At 44.9% G+C, this 22,180-nt stretch overlaps 1 protein-coding gene across 2 annotated transcripts in view; it reads right to left on the bottom strand.

Annotated features, from left to right (window-relative positions):
* Positions 1-1,792: 1,792 nt before the first annotated feature.
* The window catches only part of CA14 (carbonic anhydrase 14), a 49,476-nt gene continuing 29,088 nt past the window's right edge, over positions 1,793-22,180 (bottom strand). For both annotated transcript variants that reach the window (XM_044272126.1, XM_044272124.1), the window contains 8 exons: positions 20,425-20,567; positions 7,135-7,230; positions 6,413-6,479; positions 5,794-5,951; positions 5,581-5,704; positions 4,082-4,099; positions 3,421-3,505; positions 1,793-3,128 (listed from right to left, as the gene is read on the bottom strand). In XM_044272126.1, coding sequence (XP_044128061.1) covers positions 3,071-3,128; positions 3,421-3,505; positions 4,082-4,099; positions 5,581-5,704; positions 5,794-5,951; positions 6,413-6,479; positions 7,135-7,230; positions 20,425-20,567 — 749 coding nt within the window. In that variant the 3' untranslated portion in view covers positions 1,793-3,070. The remainder of the gene's footprint in view (positions 3,129-3,420; positions 3,506-4,081; positions 4,100-5,580; positions 5,705-5,793; positions 5,952-6,412; positions 6,480-7,134; positions 7,231-20,424; positions 20,568-22,180) is intronic.

Here is a 22,180-nt window from a genome sequence, read left to right on the forward strand (position 1 = left end):
TGTGACATGGTGCATTATCCTGCTGGAAGTAGCCATCAGAGGATGGGTACATGGTGGTCATGAAGGGATGGACATGGTCAGAAACAACGCTCAGGTAGCCCGTGGCATTTAAACGATGGCCAATTGGCACTAAGGGGCCTAAAGTGTGCCCAGAAAACATCCCCCACACCATTACACCACCACCACCAGCCTGCACAGTGGTAACAAGGCATGATGGATACATGTTCTCATTCTGTTTACGCCAAATTCGGACTATACCATTTGAATGTCTCAACAGAAATCGAGACTCATCAACAGTCCAATTTTGGTGAGCTCATGCAAATTGTAGCCTCTTTTTCCTATTTGTAGTGGAGATGAGTGGTACCCGGTGGGGTCTTCTGCTGTTGTAGCCCACCTTTCTTTCCCATTCTGACATTCAGTTTGGAGTTCAGGAGATTCTTGACCAGGACCACAACCCTACATGCATCGAAGCAACTGCCATGTGATTGGTTGACTAGATAATCACATTAATGAGAAATAGAACAGGTGCTCCTAATAATTCTTTAGGTGAGTGTATGTGGGACAGTATCCAAAGCCTTACTAAGGTCCAGATAAGCGATGTCTACTGCACCTCCGCCATCTATTATTTTAGTAACCCAATCAAAAAAAAATCAATAAGATTAGTTTGACATGATCTCCCTGAAGTAAACCCATGCTGTTTTTCATCTTTCAATCCATGGGATTTTAGATGTTCCACAATCCTCTCCTTAAAGGGGTTGTTCAGAGCTGAACCTGGACATCCCTCCATTTTCACCCAGGCAGCCCCCCTGACATGAGCATCGGAGCAGTTCATGCTCCGATGCTCTCCTTTGCCCTGCGCTAAATCGCGCAGGGCAAAGGCATTTTTCTGAGTTCCGGTGACGTACCGGGCTCTCTATGGGGCTGACAGGAACCCCGGTGACGTCACCGGCACTGATGGGCGGGATTTGGCTCTGCCCTAGCCAGTAAAACGGCTAGGGCAGAGCTAAAGCCCGCCCCTCAGAGCCGGTGACGTCACCGAACACACTGCTGGGCGGAAGTTACCGCCCGGCAGTGTGTTATTGTAAACACAAGAGCCTGTGCCCTGCGCGATCTAGCGCAGGGCACGGGAGCGCATCGGAGCATGAGATGCTCCGATGCCAGGCTCAGGAGGGCTGCCGGGGTGAAAATAAGGGTATGTCCGGGTTCAGCTCTGAACCCGGACAACCCCTTTAAGTATGGTTTCCAGTAATTTCCCCACTATTGATGTCAGGCTTACTGGCCTATAGTTGCCCGATTCCTCCCTACTACCTTTCTTGTGAATGGGCACAACATTTGCTCATTTCCAATCTTCTAATAATACAGGATGTAAAGGTGACCATACGCAGGGGTTGGTTGATGGGTGAACAATCATTTGGCGGACATGTTGATACACATTTTAGTCCACATTGGCCGTTCGTTACGTGTTCAATGAAACCTTTGTGCAATGGACGAAAGATCTATTGGATGACGTTATTTCACCCCGCCGACTAGTTTCAAACCCGTCTATCCTAAAATAAAATAATAATATAAAGGCAGACTAGATGGACCAGGCGGCCGAACATTTGTTTTGGTTGAAATGGTCGGTTTGGATCCACTTCAGACTCATGGGTATGGCCGCCTTAACGCAGATCAGTACAGGATTAGTGATGTGTAGTGTGTACGCTGTGACTCCACTCTATATATAAACGTAAATGACGCTTAATCCACCCTTTAACCTGTACATGTTGTACCTGTTGATTAGAACAGAGAGAACTTTTTAATTACAGAGCTTTACTATTACCGGTAATTATGAAACGATCGGGCACAGAAGTAACACAGACGAGACTTGGACTGGCACAGCTGCTGACACATACCTGGGCACCAATTACAGTCTGCGCCTGAAGAGATGGGGCACAGCAAGCCTCATACCTCAGATGTGTGCACATGCTCCTGAGTACAAACACTTATTGTCAAAAATTGTCCTGTTTTCCAGCATTGGATTTTCGAAGTATTGCAGAGGCTGCTGGCACGTAGACTTGTAGAATATTCTACAGGAATCAGGGAGAAGCTGAAGGCACTTTTATCCATCGGACTGGGGTTCGGGGTATACTTTAATATGTATTTTACACTATGGGCTATCCTCTCCCTCTAGTCTCCCACGTGGGAGAGGTCTGGGCCCCTGTTCTGGAGATGGTGCTTGCTTCAGAGGTAGGACCCGGATCTATCAGACACTTATTGAGAATCTGGTAGATGTGGTTGTCACTGCCACCGGGTTCCAGTTCCTTCAGTGTCAGGCGTCTCCCGTGACACGTGAGGGACCTTTCACCACTGTCCACAGGTCTGGCAACATGGAGAGGTCTGAAGAAAGCCCCCCCGAAGATTGACAACCTCTTTACCCACACTACACTGAAAAGTCATTCTACTGACTCATTCCTTTTGTGTTTCAGTTCCTTGACAGCTTCTGGATTTCCGCTTTCGATCAGTGAATAGGAACATTTCTGTACAGACCTAATGCTTCTCACAGCTGAGCGTTTGTTACAATTCTATCTGGTCACAGCCTGGAATCCAGACTGAGTCCTGAGTCCTGTTCAGTTCACAACTGTAACACGCTCCGCTATGAGTGTTCCTATTCACTGACAGCAAGCAGCCATCTTAAAGAACTGATACACAAAGTCTGTTGGAAAGTGGCAGAACTTTTCTTCAGGCTCGGGTGACATGTCACCGGATGAGCCCTTGAACTATACAACATGATCACGTAATGTAAAGTCCAAGTCTATAATCCAATATGGCTGAGACAGGAGAGGTCCTGTGAGTCTGTAATTCCTGAGGAAGACCTTGTGTGCCGGATAGAAGGTCCTCATCAGCAGGCGGGAGGGTCAGGTAGCGGTGGTGCCTCGGGGATCGGTGGGGCACCTGCCCGAGTAATAGTCCATATAGTGAATACCAAGAGTTTCCGTTATAAATGCAGCATCTTCAGAAAAATAAAAAATTCACAGTCTTGATAGCGGCCCCGGTGTGGGAGCAGAGTGTCGCTAACTTTTGAAGCCTTCATTTAGGCCTTGGCAGCGCCAGCATGTTCAGAGGATTCCAGCGTCAGCGCCCTGTGTTTTCTGTGGAAGGTTATAACGTGAAATTAGTTTATTTTTACCAATGTGAACTTCACGTCGACTGTAATACCAAGAACGGCCTGCAGGTGGTGCACAATGATTTATTTACTACTACGTGACATATGCTGACTGCAAGCGGAGGGTGTGAGCAAGCGGGATCCTGGCACTGGAGATTTATTCAATGCCATATAATAGTCCCAGAATAAAAGACAATATACTGAGTGTGTATATATATATCTGGGAGGGGTAATCGCTTATATAGCAGTTTTCTCATACAGTAGACAAGGTTTCTTACCTCACTTGTTTGATGATAAAGTACAAAACCATGGAGAGACCCAGCAGTCCCAGGAACAAACCAAAAATGATGCCAAGAATTTTACCTTAATGGGGTGAAAAAAATATATTTTTGCATTATTCTCTAGCTGCTACCACTGCAGAAGCAGTAGTCCTCCGGAAGGAAAGACCTCCGCACTCTGGTTAATAGATGAGGATAATTAGATCCTCCTTTAAAGGGGTTCTCTGAGATTTTGATAATGATGGCCTATCCTCAGGACTCCCGACACCCGCTCACAGCGCTGTAAACTGTATAGTGGCTGTGCTTGGTATTGCAGCCCAGCCGCACCTAGACCATGTGACCTACAAATACCTGTTCTAGGGAAAGGCTGCAGGGCTCGCCAAAGCACCGCAACCTCTTCAAACCGCTGATCGGCACAGGTGCTGGGAGTCGGACCCCTGCGAATATTAAGATTTCGGACAACCCCTATGAAATCTCCATTTTGTTCTCTCCCTGCTTAGGTTTTCCATCAACCACTCAGCGTCCTGTTAAGGTGACTACTCTTTCCATACATGTTGCCATGAATAGAGAGGTGGTCACGGGAGTGCAGACCATTGCCCACTGTATTAGCTAGAAGTGTAGTCGGTGGAGATGAGACGGTAAGATCATAAAGAGACATTACCTGTAGACAAGGCCGGCTCTGTGAAGGAGAAGAAAAGAAGAACAGTTACAACACTATATCCACGCTACAACTGGATTACTAAGATAGGCCATGTCGTATCTAGATGTGTAGGGACAGTGGACAGTGTACAGAAATGTACAATTCAATTTGTCTGATTGGCTGCAGCACAATCCTTGGACACAAGCCTATTCAGACAAGTGGAAATTATGGGCTGCTGGACCATACCATCCGTAGATTTATAGGAGATTTTAAAGGCTGGGGACATTTTTGTATGATTGCGTTTTGCTCATTTTGGGACACAAATCACCAGTGATGGCCAGTTCGCAGTGTTCGCCAGCGAACACATGCGGGCTGCCATTTTGACTCACCCGTCCGGCGATGCACAGGTAAGCCCTTACCTGTGCCGCGAGCCTGTCTGAAATCAAATGCGGTCACCGGGAGCAGGCAGTTCCGAGAACAGCCCGATGAAGGCCCCCGGCGGCTGTTCTTGGAACTGCCTGCTCCCGGTGACCGCATTTGATTTCAGACCGGCTCGCGGCAGGGTTTACCTGTGCCTCGCCGGACGGGTGAGTCAAGATGGCAGCCCGCATGTGTTCGCTGGCGAACACTGCGAACTGGCCATCACTGCAAATCACTATTTTTTCAATTGAAAATTAAATGTGCAGCCGTCTCTGGGTAAAAGGGTTAAAAATCGGTCAGAATCCCTTCATCTGACGGCTCATGTGTAGCTCTGATCTGACCTCATAAACGCACATTATTGCTCAATTCTTATCAAACAGATAAGAATATGGCGTAAATAAAAACACACTGACAGCTTGCAGATTGATTTTTAACCCTTATATCTCAGAAACGGCCTAACATTTTTAATAAAGACCAATTGAAAAAAAAAAATATTTTAGGAACAAAATGAGTAAAACGCAACTATAAAAAAAAAATCCCCAAAGGTGTACACTGCCTTTAAAGAGATACAAGTCCTGGACGGCTTAGATATGCAGAGAGGCAGAGATGGAGGTGAAGGGATATAGGATCCTATCATAGTGCACAAGACTAGGTTCAACCTCACTAGTTGTAGGACTCTATCATAGGTGGGTCCATATAGATGTTGGACCCTTCCATAGCTGGATTTGAAGGGATTTTGGACAGTATTATACCGTCTTATAGAGGGAGGGGGGAGGATGCACCTGCAGGGTTGAGCTCATGATGGATCTTTCTTGGTTGGATGTGTTGGAATGTTAGATACGGCCATAAGTGAACCTAGAAGGATGCAGAATCCGGTCAGATGTGACATAAGATAAGTGGTCTACAGACATCTGACCGGAGGGCATGTTGGAACCTATCACAGCTGAGCTTGCCGGGATGTTAGATTCATAGGTGCAGATGGTAGTGACACCAGACCTCTGCTGTCCATTGAACAACGAGGATAATATAAGTAGAGTGACTTATCATGGTTGAAGGACGTTGGGGTGGGGATGTAGGACCTTGGACTTGTTCTCACTCACGTATCACAAAGGAGGAATACACGGTCCTCTGGTTCAGCGGCTTAGGGTCCCGGACATTACTCTGCAGGACGTCTGAGGGAAAGCTGACTTTGGTAGAATAAAGCCTTGTCTGAAGCTTCTCCATCTACAAGCACAGCAGAAGAGAAGGTGTATGAAAACTGCAGGGAGTTGTATTTAATTGCTACGAGCACCAAGGATTTGGCCTTCACTTACCTGAGACACCGAGATGCGGACTTTATTGTAGAACACGGTCCATACCACGCTCTGATAGCAGGGGGGAGTTGTCAAGGATCCCCCATATCGGAAATACTGGTCCAGACCCTCAGGAAGCAGCTCTTCGATATTGAAGGATGGAACGGACACGCTCTGGTCTGCAGGAGATGTCACAGACATAGGTGTGATGTAGGCAAAGAGGAGGACAGAGCAGATGGCCCCAATTCTTGCCGACTTGTACCAGAAGGACATGTGCAGAGAGGCCCCCACCAGGTAAGGATGTAAGTGGGATGACAATGCAGAGGGGACATTCTCACTGTATTCCCTGCCCAGCATCTGCTGGGAGAGGACCAAGGCAGTGGAGGAATGCCATCCTCATTGCCCCACAGTAATGGAAGAGCCAACACGCACCACATTTAAGATGGTGGTGGGCGTCACATTGGCCTCTGGCCTCCTCATGACACCTCTGGTGCACAGGCTGATTACAGACCAGAGGATGATGAGGGTACTGGTGGGTTTCTGTTCTCACGGTGTCTCAGTGTTTGTAACCTGGTGAGGTGGAGCTTCAGCAGGAGCAAGGAAGCCATGTCAAACATGTCTGCCCGCAGAGTCTTCTTACCTGCGTAGGTGATCTTGTCCAGGTAGTTAATGATATTCCCATAGGCTGCATTATCCTCGCCTCCTGTCTGTTATAGGAAATACAAAAAAAGATCAAACCGACATGAAAGCGTTTTACAGGACAGCGCCACTCCTATCCACAGGCTGTGGGTGGTATTGCAGCATTGCTCCGTTGGTATAATGCAGCCATATTTTTCTAACCTTGTCCTTTACGTTAATGGGTTTGTAGAGGATTGGAAAAACATGGCTGCTTTCTACCAAAAAACAGCGCCAGACGCAACCTCCCGACAGGTAGTAAGCAGCCATGTTTAACCCTTTAATATTTATTCGCTCTAGAAATGTCTCATGAATTAAAGTTGTTCTTATGAGTTGTTTCGAGTCGTTTTATCCAATCACATCCAGAGCTGCTTTCAATATTCTGCTGGTTGCCCTTGGAAACAGACTGCAAATGACCTGAAACTTGTTGTCAGCCATGTGACCCTTTAGCTCAGCTATAACCGCGTATCAATCACGTGAGCGCCAATAATAATGTGCTCATCTGGGGGTCAGTGACTCCGCTACGCCAGCTGTTGTAAACAACTACACATCCCAGCATGCTCCATTCACTTCTAAGGAAGAACAGCCGAGCGAGTATGCATGCTGGGAGTTGTAGTTTGAGAGCTGCATTACATTTTATCTGTGGGGAGGAGGGAAATTTGCTATTTACGGACATTTGTGCCTCACCTCTATTAGGATCCCCAGTACGGCCAGTCCGTTCGGCTTGCTTTTGGCTTCATTGATATCCGGAAACTTGTCTGAGTTGTAATGGACGATGTGTAGCTGGAAAGTGAAGAAGAACGTATGATAATAATAATAGCAAATCATTGACGAACCCCTAAACCAAGACCAAGTGTACGGCAGGAGAGCCCGCCATGGGGTTTCCCAGACTACATATACATAGGTATTAAAGGGGTTCTCCAGTTGTACGTTTTAAGTAGAGCTTCTAATCCCTGATAAATATTCTGGCTACCTGCAGCTGCCACTAGAGGGAGCTCACAGCGTACAGATTTATCAGCGCCCTCTAGTGGTGGCAGCAGGCAGTAAGAATTTGGAGCTTGAAGTGTGTCAGGACAGATTATTGGACCCATGAGGAGTAGAGCTCAACATGATAGTCTTAACCAGTAATGGGTAATGAAGAGCGTGCAATCTCAGTTACTCAATAATTAACCCCAAGCAATTAAGAGACACAAGTATATGACAGATAATTCTATACGCCACATTGATAGGATGCTATAATCCGGTATTATAGGATGCGGAGGGGAACGTTTGCTGACTATTACATATTCTTTGTTCTGTGCTCGGGCGGTGGGCAGTAAGCACATTCCAGGGGCCGGCAGAAGAGACCCTGCAGCTTTATAATCCTTAGGGGGTTACTGAACTAGAAAATTGACCGACTGTGAACCAGAGCAGGTTAACCTTCTGTGTATAGGAACCATGAGCAAACACAGGCAAGACACTGAATCATCAACCCTATATGGGGGTAGAAAGCATACGTTGTGACAGAGTTGTGGGCAGTGGCCTCAGGACGCTGTATTTCATCAAAACTACAGTGAAAAACATTTTATGGCTCATCGCTAGAATGAAACTACATTCTGTATTATACTCCAGAGCTGCACTCACTATTCTGCTGGTGCAGTCACTTTGTACATACATTACTTATCCTGTACTGATCCTGAGTTACATCCTGTATTATACTCCAGAGCTGCACTCACTATTCTGCTGGTGCAGTCACTGTGTACATACATTACTTATCCTGTACTGATCCTGAGTTACATCCTGTATTATACTCCAGAGCTGCACTCACTATTCTGCTGGTGCAGTCACTGTGTACATACATTACTTATCCTGTACTGATCCTCAGTTACATCCTGTATTATACTCCAGAGCTGCACTCACTATTCTGCTGGTGCAGTCACTGTGTACATACATTACATTGCTTATCCTGTACTGATCCTGAGTTACATCCTGTATAATACTCCAGAGCTGCACTCACTATTCTGCTGGTGGAGTCACTGTGTACATACATTACTTATCCTGTACTGATCCTGACTTACATCCTGTATTATACTCCAGAGCTGCACTCACTATTCTGCTGGTGGAGTCACTGTGTACATACATTACTTATCCTGTACTGATCCTCAGTTACATCCTGTATTATACTCCAGAGCTGCACTCACTATTCTGCTGGTGCAGTCACTGTGTACATACATTACATTGCTTATCCTGTACTGATCCTGAGTTACATCCTGTATAATACTCCAGAGCTGCACTCACTATTCTGCTGGTGGAGTCACTGTGTACATACATTACTTATCCTGTACTGATCCTGAGTTACATCCTGTATAATACTCCAGAGCTGCACTCACTATTCTGCTGGTGCAGTCACTGTGTACATACATTACTTATCCTGTACTGATCCTGAGTTACATCCTGTATAATACTCCAGAGCTGCACTCACTATTCTGCTGGTGCAGTCACTGTGTACATACATTACTTATCCTGTACTGATCCTGAGTTACGTCCTGTATTATACTCCAGAGCTGCACTCACTATTCTGCTGGTGCAGTCACTGTGCACATACATTACTTATCCTGTACTGATCCTGAGTTACATCCTGTATAATACTCCAGAGCTGCACTCACTATTCTGCTGGTGCAGTCACTGTGTACATACATTACTTATCCTGTACTGATCCTGAGTTACATCCTGTATAATACTCCAGAGCTGCACTCACTATTCTGCTGGTGCAGTCACTGTGTACATACATTACATTGCTTATCCTGTACTGATCCTGAGTTACATCCTGTATAATACTCCAGAGCTGCACTCACTATTCTGCTGGTGCAGTCACTGTGTACATACATTACATTGCTTATCCTGTACTGATCCTGAGTTACATCCTGTATAATACTCCAGAGCTGCAGTCACTATTCTGCTGGTGCAGTCACTGTGTACATACATTACTTATCCTGTACTGATCCTGAGTTACATCCTGTATAATACTCCAGAGCTGCACTCACTATTCTGCTGGTGCAGTCACTGTGTACATACATTACTTATCCTGTACTGATCCTGAGTTACATCCTGTATAATACTCCAGAGCTGCACTCACTATTCTGCTGGTGGAGTCACTGTGTACATACATTACTTATCCTGTACTGATCCTGAGTTACATCCTGTATAATACTCCAGAGCTGCACTCACTATTCTGCTGGTGCAGTCACTGTGTACATACATTACTTATCCTGTACTGATCCTGAGTTACATCCTGTATTATACTCCAGAGCTGCACTCACTATTCTGCTGGTGGAGTCACTGTGTACATACATTACTTATCCTGTACTGATCCTGAGTTACATCCTGTATTATACTCCAGAGCTGCACTCACTATTCTGCTGGTGGAGTCACTGTGTACATACATTACTTATCCTGTACTGATCCTGACTTACATCCTGTATTATACTCCAGAGCTGCACTCACTATTCTGCTGGTGGAGTCACTGTGTACATACATTACTTATCCTGTACTGATCCTCAGTTACATCCTGTATTATACTCCAGAGCTGCACTCACTATTCTGCTGGTGCAGTCACTGTGTACATACATTACATTGCTTATCCTGTACTGATCCTGAGTTACATCCTGTATAATACTCCAGAGCTGCACTCACTATTCTGCTGGTGGAGTCACTGTGTACATACATTACTTATCCTGTACTGATCCTGAGTTACATCCTGTATAATACTCCAGAGCTGCACTCACTATTCTGCTGGTGCAGTCACTGTGTACATACATTACTTATCCTGTACTGATCCTGAGTTACATCCTGTATTATACTCCAGAGCTGCACTCACTATTCTGCTGGTGGAGTCACTGTGTACATACATTACTTATCCTGTACTGATCCTGAGTTACATCCTGTATTATACTCCAGAGCTGCACTCACTATTCTGCTGGTGCAGTCACTGTGTACATACATTACATTACTTATCCTGGACTGATCCTCAGTTACATCCTGTATTATACTCCAGAGCTGCACTCACTATTCTGCTGGTGCAGTCACTGTATACATACATTACTTATCCTGTACTGATCCTGAGTTACATCCTGTATTATACTCCAGAGCTGCACTCACTATTCTGCTGGTGCAGTCACTGTGTACATACATTACTTATCCTGTACTGATCCTGAGTCACATCCTGTATTATACTCCAGAGCTGCACTCACTATTCAGCTGGTGCAGTCACTGTGTACATACATTACTTATCCTGTACTGATCCTGAGTCACATCCTGTATTATACTCCAGAGCTGCACTCACTATTCTGCTGGTGCAGTCACTGTGTACATACATTACTGATCCTGTATTATACTCCAGAGCTGCACTCACTATTCTGCAAGTCTCAGATGTAAGTCTCCTAACATCCCATGCCTGTGTAGTGCGGATGCTCTTTGGGATGGCCAGCAGCCTCATATGATGACACAACTGCTGAGCCTCCAAAGTGGAATGTAAGGTAATAAAGTTCAGTGATAACTTCAGGCCCGGTCATCTGTGTCGGGTGTAAAGCAGTAATAGAGGTCTCATGGACAGATACTTGGGAGAGTTCCTGAGGGCCTTATAGATAGCTGGACCGAGTACCTGACTGCTTTTTCTGCCCTGACCCAGGGTCAGATTACTGACTCAGCACTGATATATTATAGGCAATACTGATGCCATTAGCACGTAGCCTTCAGGCTGGCATTTCAGTCTGAATCCTGGCTGACCGGATCATTGGCAAAGATTTAGTGGAGCTGAACTTAGTGCTGCAAACCATGTGATAAGATTACGAGCTTCAACACAATATTAGTTGCCCTGACATTTTAATATTTCCATCCACAATGCTTTCTCTCACCTTCCAGGTCAGTGTACAAAACTAATTACTGCCAAATGGTCATGAAAAGAAAATACCACCGTTATACCAGCAGAGCCCCAATTTTATTACAAGACACGGAGGCTCATATTTGCTTAACTCTTTCTTTACTGAAAAATAGCAGCAAAGACAATTGAAGAAAAAAACAATAAGAATATCCATGGTAACAGCTCCACCCCTTCTACCCCTATATAAGGGACATCACTGGCTGGACACTTCCTCTTTCTTTGCTGCTCCAGCTCAGATAAGTGGTCTAAAATTTATTTCATGTTATTTGTCTTATTGATTTCTCCCTTTTAGTTTCTGAAGGGTACCCCTTTTGTGAGATTGTGTTTGGATTATATCCATTACCCCAGTTCCTTTGGGAACAGGGGTCCTAGTGCTATCTTTCAGGGCCATTTTCCTTATTCTGTACCCTGTCGGTCTGTCTCGCCTTGTAGGGGTTAATTGTACCGCTTGCGGTCCCCTCCGTTTCACCCCTGTGGCACCGGGTCGGTCTCCGGCTGTTCGGTGCCGTTTTTTTCCTTAGCCCTTAGTCATATTTCGGCCATTTTAACTTCCATTGTTCCCTCTCCTTACCTGTGCCTTCCCGCGCTGTTTTCCCGGGCTTCGGCGTCTCAGATCTCGTCGGACGGGATTCTCAGGCGCCATCTTTGATTTTTTCCCCTCAGACGCCGAGATCTCGCGTTTCTGGGCGAGATTCTCGGGCGCCATCTTTCTCCTCCCTGTCTTCTCATTGGTCGCTCTCTTGGAAGGGGAGGAGTCTTACCCCTGCGCTCCTCGTCGGCTCACTGTATCGCAGTGCGCTGTCCGCATCGCTCGTCGGTTACTGTTGCTCTCTGTGCCAGCGTTTCTCTTTTTCTATCTGGTGGGGTGACCTACTCCTCAGGTATATATTGCATAATGTCTATGGTCCCTGTGTCCCCGGCCAGCTCTGTACAGGTGAGACGAACCAGTCAGGTTTCACCTTCCCCCCCTCATAGGGTTAATGATGCCCCAGTTCAGGAATTGCAGGCTGCTAATCTCCAGCAGTCTATTTCTGATGCAATAGTTGCTGCTATGGGGACAGTTTCAGAGTCCTTATCGCACACTATATCCCAGGCCCTAAGGGCTCAAACTAACCCTGTTATGCCCCCTCCTGCCTCCAGAACAAATGTGAATGTGGGTTCTGGCCCATCCAATGAATGCGCAGTCAAATCGCGCAAAAGAGCTAATTCACGCCCGGCAGAAAGGGCACGTGCATGGAAGACCGCCCGGTCCTTACCGGAGCAGGTATCTGATTCGGACGCAGAGTCCGTTGAGGAGGCATATGATGATTACCCCCTTTACTCTGGGGATGATAATTTACATGATGTGGCAGTGGATCCTGCTATTGAGGAGGACCCGTCTAAATCAGCGGGGACCGATGCAGACCCTTTAGAGTCCGGCAAGGACATTATTCTGGATCCCATGGGTGACCCCCTATTTAATCCGGACCAGTTACACCATCCTAGGTCCTCAGAATGGCTTCCCGCCACTCATGTGGCGCAATACTTGGAAGCAAGGATTCGTACTCCCCTCTCCAAGGAAGCTCGCAGTAAGCTTCGGGCAGAGTGCCCACGTCCCCTGATCCCCCACAAAATTTGTGAGACACCTAGTGTGGACCCAAAAGTGGTGCAATTTCTAGCCAAAACGGGGTTCAACCCGCGTAAAGGCTTAGATTCTGCATTAAAGGCCTGTCAGGATAAATTACTGGATATGACAGGTCCGCTGGCCAAAATTTTTGACCTAGCCGAATCTGCTAAGGCAGCGGGCACCCAGGTAGATCCTGAGGATCTGAGCGGTTGGGCCCAAAGAGCAATTTGCCTAGCTGGCAATGTTAATACTTCAATAGCCATTGAAAGAAGAAAGGCCATTTTAATGAAAATCGAGCCTAAATTGGCAAATTTATCCCTGACTGAATCCGGGAAAGAGGCGCAAGGCCTATTGTTTGGGGACCCCTTCATAAAAGAGTTGAGGAAGTATGTTGGCGCCTTTACGGCCCTTGATAAAGCGCAGAGCTCCATGCGCCGCGTCTTTCAGGCGCGTTTTTCCTCCAGGGCCGGCAATCCTAGGGGCCGATTGTCCGGCCGCTCCAACTTTCAGCCTAGAGGCACGGGCCGTGGCTCCTATACTTATCGACAGTCGCTGCAGGACTCCAGGTACCAACCCACCTTCTTTCCGTCCCGCGGAGGTCCTTCCCGTTCCAGAGGTTTCCGTGGCACTCCGGGCTCAAGGCGCCCATATGGTAAGTCCTCCTTGTGTGCCGCCCCTGAGTTCCCAGCAGGTTGGGGGAAGACTCCGTCACTTTTTCCATGTGTGGTCAGGAATCACCTCAGACCAGTGGGTCCTGTCTACGGTCCGGGGTTTTACCATCGAGCTAGTATCCACCCCTCAGGGCCTTCCCGCTGTTTGGGGGGGTCCGACCTCGGACCAGTCGCTCCTAGATTCAGAACTGTCATCCCTTCTATTCAAAGGGGCCATAGAATTGTCTCCCCATCCCTTCTCAGGGGTTTTGAGCAGTATCTTCCTGGTACAAAAGAAAGGTGGCCAGTTTCGGCCAGTCATAAATCTCAAACATCTCAATGTCTTCGTTCGCTACAGGCATTTCAAGATGGAGGGCATCCATCTGCTCCGGGATATGCTTTTGCCGGGAGACTGGTTTGTCAAACTGGATCTGAAGGATGCGTATTTAACGGTCCCAGTAGCTCCTCCATCTCGAGATCTCCTGCAATTCTTATGGAACGGACAAACTTGGCGGTTTACTTGCCTCCCGTTTGGCCTGTCATCCGCCCCGTGGTGCTTTACGAAGATCATGAAGCCGGTAGTGGCTTGGCTCAGGGCGAGAGGGGTGCGTCTAATTATTTATTTGGACGACATCCTGATCATGGCCCAGAAGCCTTCCCTTCTGTTGTATCATTTAGAGATGGCCAAGTCCCTGCTTCAGGGGCTGGGTTTTGTTCTCAACTTAGAAAAATCATGTCTGGTCCCGGACACCTCGGTGGAGTTTCTCGGTTTCTCCGTGAACTCTTTGGATCAGTCCCTCAGTCTCCCCTTGGCCAAGGTCAAATCGATACGCAAGGAGATTCGGCATGCTCTCTTGCTTCCTCAGTTATCTCTCCGTCACCTTGCTCGACTGATCGGTCTCCTCACTTCCTCCATTCAGGCGATATTCCCTGCCCCTCTTCATTATCGGGCTCTACAGAGGCTGAAGATTGCTCACCTTCGGGCAGGGGCCTCTTATTCAGACACTCTTGTCTTGGACACGGAGACCAGGGACGAATTGACGTGGTGGATACACAACTTGTCGGTATGGAATGGTCGGGCGATATTCGGTCCTCTTCCAGATCTGGTCATCGAGTCAGATGCCAGTCTGAGGGGGTGGGGAGCACACTGTCAGGGAGTATCCACGGGTGGAGCATGGTCTCCAGAGGAGACTCATCTTCACATCAATGCCCTCGAACTCTTAGCGGGTTCTTTCGCGATCCGCAGCTTTGCTCAGGGGTCCGTACGGGCGTGTATTCGCCTTCGTATGGACAACGTCTCTGCGGTCCGTTATGTGAATTGCCTGGGGGGAACGCGGTCCAGGGTTTTGGCCTATCTGGCCAAAGATTTTTGGGAGTTTTGTCTTTCCAGGGGAATTTCAGTCGTGGCGGAGTACATTCCTGGACTCCACAACACATTGGCCGACTGGAGTTCTCGTTGCATTTCGGACTCCAGCGACTGGAGGTTGGATCCGAGGGTCTTCCGAGATATCGTGTCTCTTTGGGGCCCATGTTGCATCGATCTGTTTGCGTCTCGCCTGAACACGCAACTGCCCAGGTACTTCAGTTGGCGTCCGGATCCTCAGGCAGAGGCCGTGGATGCTTTCCTCCAGAACTGGGGGGGTCCTCTCCATTATGCCTTTCCTCCGTTCGCTCTCATCCCTCGGGTACTCGCCCAGGTCCGTCGCCAGATGGCTCAGTTGGTCCTTGTGGTTCCCTTCTGGCAAACACAGTCGTGGTTTCCTCAGTTGCTGCATCTTCTTGCGGAGGAGCCTCGGCTCCTGCCGTCGTTTCCACAGCTTTTGCTCGACCCTTTTGGTCGCCTTCACCCTCTTCTGCTAGAAGGCTCTCTACAGCTTCTAGCTTGCCGGGTTTCAGGGGGCCCTGGGATTCCTCTGAGTTTTCCACAGCAACCAGACAACTGTTGGAGTCGGCTTGGGCTCCAGGCACTAGGCGAGCCTACCAGGCGGCTTGGGACGGCTGGGTTCGTTGGTGCGATCCACGGGACTTGGATCCCGTTCACGCCCCTGTAGTCGCGGTTCTTCAGTTCCTCACTTCTCTCTTTGAGGCGGGTAAAGCTTACCGTACCCTGAACGTCTACCGCTCGGCGATTTCTGCTAGACATTCCGGTTTTGATGGTTGCCCCGCTGGTCAGCACCCGTTGATCTGTCGTCTGTTGCGGGGGTCTCGATTGTCGCGTCCTCCTAGGCCGCGTTTTTCTACCACTTGGGATGTGGCGACGGTTCTCCGGTTTCTGGAGGGTTGGCCCGTTAATTCATTGCTGTCTCTTCGGCAGTTATCTGCCAAGTTGGTGACTCTTCTTTGTTTAGTATCTTGTAAGCGCGTCTCGGACGTACGAGCTTTAGATATTGACGCACGATATTTTACGCCTCATGGGGTACTGTTCAATATATCCCGTCGCACTAAGACGGGTATCAGGTCGGTTACTTACCCGTCTTTTCCTTCTTCTCTGCAGCTGTGCCCCGTGGCTTGTTTGCGGGAGTACGAGTCTCGCACCGTAGCTTTTCGCTCTCGGGATGCCCCGCAGTTGTTCATCTCTTTTCGTCGCCCTTTTTCCCCGGTTACCAGTGTTACGCTTTCCCGTTGGGTTAAGTGGATCCTTTCCCTCTCTGGTGTTGATACTTCCATTTTCACCGCGCATTCGGTGCGGGGAGCAGCGGCTACTTCTTTGTCGGTGGCTGGTGCACGTTTGGAGGATGTCATGCGGTTGGCAGATTGGTCCCGAGTCTCTACCTTTCGGGAATTCTATTTCAGGCCAGATCCTCACGTGTTTGCTTCGGTTATTGCCCAGCTTTAAACTTGCAAATATGAGCCTCCGTGTCTTGTAATAAAATTAGAGATTTTCCTAAGTCATGACGTAAAGTCATGATTTTATTAAAGACACGGAGGCGAGTATTTCCCGCCCATTGCTGTTTCACCCTCCCTGTTGGTTTTTTTTAGAGTCTTTATACTGTTCCATATTATTTATCTGTCTGTTACGGCATGTGAAGTACTTGGGCTGTTGTGCTTGTTCGGAAGCAATGCAGTTGGGTGAGTTGCTGCCATGATGTTTGTTTTTTTCTTCCCTCCAGGTTGATGCACTTGGATCATCCATCGTCTGATGTTCACCTTCCAGAGGTTCTGTTTGACTGTTCTACGGCTGCTGTTCCGGTTGTTGCTGTCCGTTCCAGAGTCCAGTTTTCGCCGTTGAAGACTGCAAAGAAAGAGGAAGTGTCCAGCCAGTGATGTCCCTTATATAGGGGTAGAAGGGGTGGAGCTGTTACCATGGATATTCTTATTGTTTTTTTCTTCAATTGTCTTTGCTGCTATTTTTCAGTAAAGAAAGAGTTAAGCAAATACTCGCCTCCGTGTCTTTAATAAAATCATGACTTTACGTCATGACTTAGGAAAATCTCTAATTAGCTGCACTTATTTTTTATTATTTGTTAATTTTTTTGTCAAATCTAAACATTTAGTTAAGTCATTTCAGTTTTTATGTATAGGGGGAAGTATTATAGTAGTTATATTCTTGTACATAGGAGGCAGTATTATAGTAGTTATATTCTTGTACATAGGAGCAGTATTATAGTAGTTATATTGTTGTACATAGGAGCAGTATTATAGTAGTTATATTCCTGTACATAGGAGGCAGTATTATAGTAGTTATATTCTTGTACATAGGAGCAGTATTATAGTAGTTATATTGTTGTACATAGGAGCAGTATTATAGTAGTTATATTCTTGTACATAGGAGGCAGTATTATAGCAGTTATATTCTTGTACATAGGAGGCAGTATTATAGCAGTTATATTCTTGTACATAGGAGCAGTATTATAGTAGTTATATTCTTGTACATAGGAGGCAGTATTATAGTAGTTATATTCTTGTACATAGGAGGCAGTATTATAGTAGTTAGATTCTTGTACATAGGAGCAGTATTATAGTAGTTATATTCTTGTACATAGGAGGCAGTATTATAGTAGTTAGATTCTTGTACATAGGAGCAGTATTATAGTAGTTATATTCTTGTACATAGGAGGCAGTATTATAGTAGTTATATTCTTGTACATAGGAGCACTATTATAGTAGTTATATTCTTGTACATAGGAGCAGTATTATAGTAGTTATATTCTTGTACATAGGAGGCAGTATTATAGTAGTTATATTCTTGTACATAGGAGCAGTATTATAGTAGTTATATTCTTGTACATAGGAGGCAGTATTATAGTAGTTATATTCTTGTACATAGGAGCAGTATTATAGTAGTTATATTCTTGTACATAGGAGGCAGTATTATAGTAGTTATATTCTTGTACATAGGAGGCAGTATTATAGTAGTTATATTCTTGTACATAGGAGGCAGTATTATAGTAGTTATATTCTTGTACACAGGAGGCAGTATTATAGTAGTTATATTCTTGTACATAGGAGCAGTATTATAGTAGTTATATTCTTGTACATAGGAGCAGTATTATAGTAGTTATATTCTTGTACATAGGAGTAGTATTATAGTAGTTATATTCTTGTACATAGGAGCAGTATTATAGTAGTTATATTCTTGTACATAGGAGTAGTATTATAGTAGTTATATTCTTGTACATAGGAGCAGTATTATAGTAGTTATATTCTTGTACATAGGAGGCAGTATTATAGTAGTTATATTCTTGTACATAGGAGGCAGTATTATAGTAGTTATATTCTTGTACATAGGAGGCAGTATTATAGTAGTTATATTCTTGTACACAGGAGGCAGTATTATAGTAGTTATATTCTTGTACATAGGAGCAGTATTATAGTAGTTATATTCTTGTACATAGGAGCAGTATTATAGTAGTTATATTCTTGTACATAGGAGCAGTATTATAGTAGTTATATTCTTGTACATAGGAGCAGTATTATAGTAGTTATATTCTTGTACATAGGAGGCAGTATTATAGTAGTTATATTCTTGTACATAGGAGCAGTATTATAGTAGTTATATTCTTGTACATAGGAGCAGTATTATAGTAGTTATATTCTTGTACATAGGAGGCAGTATTATAGTAGTTATATTCTTGTACATAGGAGCAGTATTATAGTAGTTATATTCTTGTACATAGGAGGCAGTATTATAGTAGTTATATTCTTGTACATAGGAGGCAGTATTATAGTAGTTATATTCTTGTACATAGGAGCAGTATTATAGTAGTTATATTCTTGTACATAGGAGGCAGTATTATAGTAGTTATATTCTTGTACATAGGAGCAGTATTATAGTAGTTAGATTCTTGTACATAGGAGCAGTATTATAGGAGTTATATTCTTGTACATAGGAGCAGTATTATAGTAGTTATATTCCTGTACATAGTAGCAGTATTATAGTAGTTATATTCTTGTACATAGGAGCAGTATTATAGTAGTTATATTCTTGTACATAGGAGCAGTATTATAGTAGTTATATTCTTGTACATAGAAGGCAGTATTATAGTAGTTATATTCTTGTACATAGGAGGCAGTATTATTGTAATTATATTCTTGTACATAGGAGCAGTATTATAGCAGTTATATTCTTGTACATAGGAGCAGTATTATAGTAGTTATATTCTTGTACATAGGAGGCAGTATTATAGTAGTTATATTCTTGTACATAGGGGGCAGTATTATAGTAGTTATAGTCTTGTACATAGGAGCAGTATTATAGTAGTTATATTATTGTACATAGGAGCAGTATTATAGTAGTTATATTCTTGTACATAGGAGCAGTATTATAGTAGTTATATTCTTGTACATAGGAGCAGTATTATAGTAGTTATATTCTTGTACATAGGAGGCAGTATTATAGTAGTTATATTCTTGTACATAGGAGCAGTATTATAGTAGTTATATTCTTGTACATAGGAGCAGTATTATAGTAGTTATATTCTTGTACATAGGAGCAGTATTATAGTAGTTATATTCTTGTACATAGGAGCAGTATTATAGTAGGGATATTCCTGTACATAGGAGGCAGTATTATAGTAGTTATACTCTTGTACATAGGAGCTGTATTATAGTAGTTATATTCTTGTACATAGGAGCAGTATTATAGTAGTTATATTCTTGTACATAGGAGCAGTATTATAGTAGTTATATTCTTGTACATAGGAGCAGTATTATAGTAGTGATATTCCTGTACATAGGAGGCAGTATTATAGTAGTTATACTCTTGTACATAGGAGCTGTATTATAGTAGTTATATTCTTGTACATAGGAGCAGTATTATAGTAGTTATATTCTTGTACATAGGAGGCAGTATTATAGTAGTTATATTCTTGTACACAGGAGCAGTATTATAGTAGTTATATTCTTGTACATAGGAGCAGTATTATAGTAGTTATATTCCTGTACATAGGAGGCAGTATTATAGTAGTTATATTCTTGTACATAGGAGGCAGTATTATAGTAGTTATATTCTTGTACATAGGGGCAGTATTATAGTAGTTATAGTCATGTACATAGTAGCAGTATTATAGTAGTTATATTCCTGTACATAGGAGCAGTATTATAGTAGTTATATTCTTGTACATAGGAGCAGTATTATAGTAGTGATATTCCTGTACACAGGAGCAGTATTATAGTAGTTATATTCTTGTACATAGGAGCAGTATTATAGTAGTTATATTCTTGTACATAGGGGCAGTATTATAGTAGTTATATTCTTGTACATAGGAGCAGTATTATAGTAGTTATATTCCTGTACACAGGGTCTGTATAATATCCTTTCAGTAGATACAGTTGTGTCCACAGTTGGCAGTATACAATCTTACCTCTCCAGGATAAATCTTTCCATCCAGCTGGTGCTCTGACCCTTCTGGGTTAGACTTGTTCCCCCAGTGTAGATGAAGCTGTACAGCAGTAAAATTATTCGGGAGTCCGTGGAGACGCATAGATGGCGGCAGAGAAAGCTTCACTGGATTGAATAAGAACAAGGTTTTTATTTAATTAGATTTTATTTTATTATTTTAACCAGAACTTGAGCTACTATGAGCCCTTTTGTATAGTTGGCCCCTAGGGTTACATGTGTATGACTGGTTATAATTAGTTTTTTATTTTGGTATGTTCGCATTTATTTGATTGAGTTCCATTTCTGTTTCCTTTGCCCCCCACCTTTCCCTCCTGTTGTGATCGTTCTTCACCATGTTTACCCAGCCCCCGCTCTCCATATGAAAACTTCTCCTCCTCCGTCTATTCTCACCCTTTCCATCCTCAGTGAATGCCCCTTTTTATCGCCCGCACTTCCAGCTTCCCTGCCTCACACTATTCTGTCCTTTACAAAGTGCCGATTGTCCCCATGGCCACATCACCTGACAGAGCCCCCCGTCTCGGCTTCCTCCTCCAGGATCTGGGCCAGCAAGCCTTTGTTGTCACACCCCCCCCCCCCCCCCCCAGTGCCAAGATCCACCAGCGAGCAGTATGTCACCAGCCGTTCATCCTCACATATTTCTAATGACTTTTCGGTGACCTTCTCCTAACGTATCTCGCCATCAGAGTTCGCCTGGCTGAGCCATCCATCAGCGCCTCCAAATGCCTCGTCTGTCCAAACAGCTGCCCTGATAACAAGCTGCTAATTATAGGGACACATCAGAGAGGGGAACAATACGAAGAGCATTCGCTTATCGACCGCAGAGGAGCGAGGTGATGGACCCCGACTCGATGCTTCGAGCCTCTCGAATGCTCTTTCAGCAAACAGCTTCCCTCGGCTGAGCATGCATGTGTTCTCCATCTTCCTTTAGGCCTATTGCACACGACCGTATGGCTTTTTCAGTGTTTTGCGGTCCGTTTTTCACGGATCCGTTGTTCCGTTTTTTGTTTCCGTTGTGTTTCCGTATGACATATACAGTATACAGTAATTACATAGATAAAATTGGGCTGGGCATAACATTTTCAATAGATGGGTCAGCAAAAAACGGAACGGAAACGGAAGACATCCGGATGCATTTCCGTTTTTTTTCCGGACCCATTGACTTGAATGGAGCCACGGAACGTGATTTGCGGGCAATAATAGGACATGTTTTATCTTTAAACGGAACGGAAATACGGAAACGGAATGCATACGGAGTACATTCCGTTTTTTTTGCAGAACCATTTAAATGAATGGTTCCGTATACGGAATGCAAAAAACGGCCAGTAAACGGGGAAAAAAACGGTTGTGTGCAGGAGGCCTTAAGCAAAGGATTGGGCATGTTGAAATTCAAGATGTCCCATCCTTGTTTTGCAATCTGAGATTTTGGACACCTCCTTACACATTAAATGGGCCCGTGTGAAATCAGTGGGTTCGGGGGACGTTCATTGGATGTGTTTTCCCAGGAACGTGACCTTGTTGATGGAGCACATTCCTCCGCTCATCCTCCGTCTGGGAGAAGCGGTGGAGATACAAATACACGCAGTCTGTTCCCATAATCTGTGATGGCAATACATGGCGTTGTCACCTGTGAAATGCTATCTCATATGCATGCTCGGTTCAGGCTGAGTGTGCATGTGCTCTGGACAGGGGGAAAAGCACTACCTGTAAACCAACTGCCC

Source organism: Bufo gargarizans, chromosome 11 (genome assembly GCF_014858855.1).
Source record: "Bufo gargarizans isolate SCDJY-AF-19 chromosome 11, ASM1485885v1, whole genome shotgun sequence".
Classification (NCBI taxonomy): Eukaryota; Metazoa; Chordata; class Amphibia; order Anura; family Bufonidae; genus Bufo; species Bufo gargarizans.